Raw genomic sequence first — 7,052 nt, forward strand, 5'->3', positions numbered from 1 at the left:
TTTTCGATGCCATCTAGACAAGGGCTTGTTTAACTGGGATACTTAGGGAGTACTGGTGCCCTACACTCCCTGGCAACTTTCCTTTGATGTGTACAGGCCTGGCCTCCTCCAGGAGATAGAAGCGACAGCCAGTGTGGAGAAACACTTCCTTAGAACAGGTTTCAGGTTTGGTGCATATTATAATTGCTTGAGGAACTTAAAGATACCAATATTGGTCTGGCTCTGGGATTATGACTTAATTGGTTTGGGATGAGTTGGGCATCACAGTTTCTCAGTGTCCCAATAGATTCTAATGTGCAGCCTGGCCTGACATCCAGTGCCCTACACCAACTATTTCATTTTGCAGAAGGATAACTGAGACCCCGAGATGAGAATGCATTTGTTCAAGGTCAAATAGAAAATGATTGAAGAGCATCCTTGTCTGACACTACAGGACACAAAACCCTGGACTCTACTTGTATCTCTGATTATTTGGCTCCATACAGATAGATGGTCCCACCTCATCCTCGTAACATCTGGTGGGGGTAGTCATCTCTCCCATTTTACAGATGAGGACATTAAGGAACAAAACTGTCCAGGTGACTTGCCCAAGGTGAAGGCAAGAACCTAGAACACCCTGGGCTTGGTACAGGGCTCTTTTAATCCCATCCCATTGTTATATATGGGTTCTAGAATGAACAGGTCAATGCTGTGAGATGGGTTCCAGGTGTAAAGGGGAGGGACTATGAGGTGACATTCTAGAAGGATAGGGTAGGACAGGAGGCATATGACTATTCCCTCACAAACAGGGCCTTTGGGGCAGCCATGTCCTACTTCATGTCTCCCCAGACTCATCCAGGTCTTCTACCTTCTAGCCAAGGTGAGAGGGGTCTAATGGAACTGGAGGAGGCAAAGCAGCTTCACATGGGAGTTGCCTCCTGGTTCCAGGGAGGGGGAGGTTCTGCTGGGCATTTGGGGGCTGACCTTGGAGTCAACTCTTGGAAGAAAATCCATTCCAAAAGTCCTTGCCAATTATTAACTACCACTTGCTCACTTAGTCATTCAGCAAACACTGCTCCATCATTTGCTCAGTGTTGGGAAGTGGGGATATGAATGTGAGTAACACTTAAAGCCTAACCTCTCAACAGTCCTCTTGGGCTGGTTTTAATTGCTCCTGCTCCTAAGCCCTGCCCCTCAGGGCCTCTTCTTCAGAGACCAAGAATAACATTCCATCTCATTCCTGTCTCTGCAGGTGGGGCTGCTTCTCCGGGTTCGTCCCTTGGCCTCTATAGTCCTTCAGAGCCAGTGGTGGTGGCCTCTGGTGGATTAGGCCCACTGAACCAGAAAGCCGAGCAGGTGGTACCTGCTGCCCAGACCTGGGGCCCCACCCTGACAGTGCCTGAAGCCAGGGTCTGCTCTGGGGGTGCTAGCTGGGAGATACCACGGAGGAAGGAGTACAGCCGATACTGCCACAAATTCCCCAACGTGAGGCAACCAGAGAGCTTGAGCTGGGAGAATGGCTGCTCCAGAAGCAGAGCTCCCCACCTGAGTGGCCCCAGCAGGCCTGGGCCCCTGCTGCTGTGTGGGCTGTCACCAGGGGTTCTGCCAGTGCCCTCTGAGGCAGTGGGGAAGGAGGCCGGCTCCCAGCCTGACATCTGCATCCTTACCCTGGCTATGATGATCGCCGGCATCCCCACCGTGCCTGTCCCAGGCCTGCGGGAAGAGGACCTGATCCGGGCAGCTCAAGCTTTCATGATGGCCCATCCAGAGCCTGAGGGAGCTGTGGAGGGAACGCGGTGGGAGCAAGTGCATGCCCACACAGCCTCTGGGCAGATGTCCCTAATGAGATCCAGGAGGGGCCAGCCTCCTGGCTCCTGCTTGTAGCTGGATGAAATAGCACCAGACACATAGGGTGGCTTCTCTGTATGGTTTTTGGGTAGACAGGGTGAGGGGGGGTGTATGGCAGGGGTAGGCTGGGCCACTGACAAATTCTAGTTCTTCATTAGAGTCCAAACCCCAAGAAGTTTCTCTTGCTGCCACTAACACAAGAGGTAGGTCTTATCAGATAGGTAAAACTGAAATTATCTACATAGGTGATCCTGTTTTGACAGTGGAGGCTCCTGTATTGAATACTTGATCAAAGTTTCTTTTTTTTTTTTTTCTTCTCAGTAGTAGGGAATATCTCCCTATATTGCCCAGGCTGGCACTGAACTTGCAATCCTCCTGTCTCAGCTACCTGAGTAGCTGGGATTACAGGTGTGTAACACCACACCCAGCTTGATCAAAGTTTCTTGTGAAGTCCTAGCAAGGTGAAATTTCCTCTTGCCTTAAATTTTCCAGCCTCCTGAAGGCAGAAAGGAAGGAAACTGAACACCTGGTTGAGCACCATGAAGCATCTGGATGAGTAGAAGTCCACTCTTTTTTAATCTGAACAACCCTGTGAAGGTGCCCATTTTTACAAATTGAGTTTAAAGAGTTGACCTATCCTGAGTCTCACAGCTAGTAAAAGATGAACTATGCCTTAAAAATAAGTCAGGGATTAACCCCAAGCTGTGGTATATGCCTGTAATCTACTCGGAGGCTAGGCAACTTAGTGAGACCCTGTCTCAAAAAACAAACAAACAAAAAAACAAATTTAAAAGGGCTGAGAAGGTAGCTTAGTGGTAGAGCAACCTTGGGTTCAATCCACAGTATTGCCAAGAAAAAAAATCTGGATTCACGTGTAGTATCTATCATCTTCCAACTCTAAATTCTATTTCTTCCACAATATATCCCAAACTGCCAGGTATAAAACAAAAAACTAGAAAAATATTGGAATTTGCAACATTTAACTTTATTTATTGATCCCAAGATGGAGCCAGGAGAAAAAATGCTGGGAACCTGGCTCAGTCACTTCCCTGAGCAGCTTCCTCTGTGGGAAGCTCCTGGGCCAGCTCAATCATGGGGTGTGGGTCAGGTGAGTGATCTCATGACGGCGGCAGCTGTTACCAAGCCCTGATCCTCAAACTCAGCACCCATGTCTTGTCTTAGACCAGGGGTCGCCTGTTTTTGTGAGATCTTTGAGCTAAGAATTGTTTCCACTTTATGAAAAGGCTGTCAAAACAAAACCAAGAATATACAACAGCCACTGTACATGAGCATCTAAGTCTAAAATATTCACTCTTGGGCCCTTTACAGAAAAGATGCTGACTCCTGTCTTAAGGAGCCATTCTTAAAGACACCTAGGTAGCAGACTATGGCAGAGTAGAAGACTCTTGTCCTTATTGTGGAAGGAGTGACCGTGGACGGACGACAGCATGAGTGTACTTAGGGGGAATATGTGAGTGTACACATGGGGCATCAGGAATGATCAGAGCTGCACCTGCTCGTAGGGGCCGATCCAGCTGTCAGCTAGCTCCCGCAGGGTGCTGTACCGCCGCTCAAACTCCTCCTTGCTGCAGTGCTGCAAGAGCTGACCCACCTCCTCAGTTAGAAGAGTCACTGCCAGATGCTTATCCAGGGTCTCACTCCACGTGCTGCTCAGGATGCCGTCTAGACTGGTGGCACAGCTTGCCGTCCACTGAGCTGGCAGCATGTCTGGCTGGAGCACCTGGCGGCGGGCACTGAGCATAGCCAGGATGTGGCGGCAGGGCAGGTGGAAGGCCTGGTTGAAGTAGCAGCTGCAGCTGGCAGGGGGCTGAGGCTGCACCTTGTGGGTATCCTCCAGGATCTGTATGTTCATCTTTTCTGAGCCACAACCAATGAGGTGCATGGATTTCTGGACCACAGCAAGTTCACCCAGGCAGAGCTGGGCTGCTGGCCCTGTGCAGATGGCATTGAGGGAGTGCTGAATGCGAGCTTCTACCAACTGCTCTGTTTTGGGGCTGTCAGGGCTGGTATCTGAGGGGCTATGATTGTTCTGGAGACTCAGGCCCAGGTTGAAGCTTGCCTTGTCTCCTGGGTTTTGCTGCATATACCGGAACAGAGAGGCCATGCCTTGTTTCTCAGATGGGGTGGTGCCAAAGAACTGACTGAGGATGCGGGTGGTGACCTCCAGGCTCTGGAAATAGCGCCTGCTCTCAGCTCGGCTCCTCCAGCGGTGTGCCAGCCAGATTCGGTCGTTGAGCAGCCAGTGTGAGTGGAGCTCAGGCAGCCTGGCTGCGGGGACACAGTTGCTCAGGAGCGTATACAACCTCCTCAGGTTGCCTGCTGTGGCTGAGCACATGGTGCTCTGCAGGGAGGTCAGGAGCACCCTCTCCATAGGCCGTTCAAGGGACAGCTGATAGAACTTGCCCTGGAGGAATTTGCAAATGTGAAAGGCTGAAAACAAGACCTCAGCTGTGGGGAACTCCATGGCTAGGGTGGGCAGGGGGAGGAAGTGGGGATCTACCAGGATGGTACAGACTCTCTCCCATGCTGGGTTAAACTTCTTGAACACCTGCAACATCTGGGCGAGGCCTTCAGCATCCTCCTTGGCAGGGATGGCAAAGTAGACTGCCCGAGCTAGAGGACCCTCCAGCTGCACTCGAGGTCCATCCACCAGGAAGGTGTACAACACCTTGCCTCTTGGGTTATAGGTCCGATGGATAAATAAGATCTCAGGGAAATGGGAAAAAACATCTTGCATAAAACAGCTCTGGTAGTTGAAGCTATCTAGCTGGGGAGCCCTGCTAACCTGGTGCAGCAGCACAGGTGGGCTTGAGTCCTTAATCAGAAGCCCATTCAGCATCGTTAGGGCCATGGGGAAGATGGGAAATGTCTAAATGCCCAGGTCAAAATACTTTCTCTGCAGGTTCAAGCTTCCGGTAACTCAAGGCTTGAGGCTTAACTGTAGTTTCCAGATCTTGTTTCAAAGATGTGCCTATGGAAAGGAGCAGAGGTATAAGGAGACAGTAGGGACTTGGCTCTTCAATTATTCATCTAGGTTATATTGACTGAAAACGTACTATATGTCATCACTATAAGTAAACAAGTAGGGATATATCAGATAATGAGGGTTACAAACACCATAAAACTAAGTAACAGGTTGGAGAATGAGTCCGGGTAGGTGGACACTTTAAGGTGGTTGGGAAAGGTTTCTTTGGGGGTAAGGAAGATGACACTGGAGATGAGACCTCAACAAGAAGCTAGCCACAGAAAGACACGTGGTTCCAGGGGATGTAAATAGGTGTGAAAGCCAAAGCTGCCTATAGTCTTTGGGTTTTTTTTTTTTTAATTTTAATAGCATTCTAAATACTTGTATAGCCTTTATATTTGCAAAGTACTACTTGGCATCCATTCTTTCTTTTGGTCCTGGTACATATAAAATTAAGTGGCTCAGACTTGCTGAGGCAAGTCAGTGATCACCTTTGAGACTCAATCCCTTCCACCATCAAATGGGATTAACAGTGGTGCTTAGTTTCTCCTGCTTCTACACAGGAAGGCTTGTTATTCAAACACTTTTAAATTGGGAATGATGGGAACACCTGTAACTCCAGCTACCTGGAAGGCTGAAGCAGGAGTATCACAAGTTCAAGGCCAGCCTGGGCAATTCAGTGAGACCCTGTCTCAAAATCCAAAAAGGGCTGGGGGTGTAATCAGTGGTAGAACACTTGCCTGGCATGGGCGAGACCCTAGGCTCAATCCCCAGTACTGCAACAAGAAAAGTAACCTCTGGTTGGTCCCCAAATAGGTTTTCACCCCCATTTTACAGATGAGAAACCGAGGTTCAAAGTTTTTAAGCGATCTGCCCTCCATTACTGTCAGTAGATGGAAGCAAAGTCTTTGGCCCAAGATTCTGACGATTTCCCACATGGTCCAAAAACCCGGAACTGAGAGGGAATGCGGGCTTTGACCTCTCACCTCTGACCCAGGTGGGAGATGGGGATGTCTGACGTTGGCTTTCAGAATCCAGCAGAGCTGAAGTCAGCCTCCCACTCTTCGGGATCTGTGTGTCGGCCGCCGTGGCGACCAAGTGCTTCACACCTCCACTTCCCCAGAGAGCACTCTCCTACTACCTGGCTCGGTCGCCATTTCCCCCAGTTGACCTGCCTGATTGACCTCTAGGCGCGCCAACCACAGCGCCAGCTTCGCAATGACTCAGGCCAATGACCTGAGGAACTTGGTTTTCGGTCTTTGATATCACGGACCAATCGCAGACCCGAAATTTTGAGGGCGGGCCCTGTTACCAGGGTTACGAGGGGCTCGACTGGTAGTAACCAATGAAAGCCTAAGGGAGTGTGCTCACCTCCGAGTCCCGGGGCTGAACTCTGGAGCCTCCCTTTAGGCTAGACGCCAGGCAGGGCACTTTATTAGGGGAACTTCCCTCAAAAGCCAAAAATGAAAATGAAAATAAAGAGCTGTGCTTTACAGAAATCCTGTGTGTGTGTGTGTGTGTGTGTGTGTGTGTGTGTGTGTGTATACACCCCCCCTTACAGGAAACTGAAGCCCTGTTCTCCAATTCTGCCTCTTCCTTAGGGGTCAGGTACTTCCCCACTGGCATTATCCAGCCCAATTCCTTCCAGAATTTTCACAACAGATACAGAATGGCGCTGTGACTTAAGGTCCCAGAGAACTAATGCAAGCGCTGATAGACTTCCATCTTTATCTGCAGTTCCCCTGAAGACAATCTTGGAAAGATGAATGACTACCAGGCTTTAGACAATGAAGACCACCAACTAGCAACACCAAGTCAGTGTTTATTCTTATCACTGCATCAAAAATGTTTATAGAGACCTAGAGGGGAAATCCTAGACAAGAACAGGCCAACAAACTAATTTTTACAGACGAGTTAAGCAGGTCAATGAAATTAGGGACTTGCTCATGTCCCCCAGCAAGTGGCTGGCAATCAAGTCTAGGATTCAGATTTAAAGTCTATTTGGCGTCCTCCTACAAGAATATAAGGCAACCTGAAATCAATGCTGAAATTGGTAGGAAAAGGGCAAAGTAAATGGTGGCTTGCTAACTGTGAATTTATGGTAGTAGTAGGCTCTATTTGGCTCCATAACCCCATTAGACAATACTCAATTTCCTTTATAATTAACAATCCATCTGGAGCTGGAATGTAGCTCAGTAGCAAAGAGGCTTGCATTCAATCCCAGCAATAAGAACTAAAA

At 49.1% G+C, this 7,052-nt stretch overlaps 2 protein-coding genes across 2 annotated transcripts; one reads left to right on the forward strand and one right to left on the reverse strand.

Annotated features, from left to right (window-relative positions):
- Positions 1–17: 17 nt before the first annotated feature.
- On the forward strand, positions 18–1,897 carry Spata25 (spermatogenesis associated 25). The gene is made up of 2 exons (XM_076852041.2): positions 18–859; positions 1,232–1,897. Exons 1-2 carry the CDS (start codon positions 805–807, stop codon positions 1,861–1,863), a joined length of 687 nt encoding a protein of 228 aa, XP_076708156.2. The 5' UTR covers positions 18–804; the 3' UTR covers positions 1,864–1,897.
- An 893-nt stretch (positions 1,898–2,790) lies between these two features.
- Zswim1 (zinc finger SWIM-type containing 1) lies at positions 2,791–6,132 on the reverse strand. Its single transcript, XM_076852035.1, has 2 exons — positions 5,800–6,132; positions 2,791–4,819 (listed from the first exon to the last, which is right to left on the reverse strand). The coding sequence occupies exon 2, from the start codon at positions 4,697–4,699 to the stop codon at positions 3,329–3,331; it is 1,371 nt and encodes a 456-aa protein (XP_076708150.1). The 5' UTR covers positions 4,700–4,819; positions 5,800–6,132; the 3' UTR covers positions 2,791–3,328.
- Between the last annotated feature and the right edge of the window lie 920 nt (positions 6,133–7,052).

This window comes from Callospermophilus lateralis, chromosome 3 (genome assembly GCF_048772815.1).
Source record: "Callospermophilus lateralis isolate mCalLat2 chromosome 3, mCalLat2.hap1, whole genome shotgun sequence".
Classification (NCBI taxonomy): Eukaryota; Metazoa; Chordata; class Mammalia; order Rodentia; family Sciuridae; genus Callospermophilus; species Callospermophilus lateralis.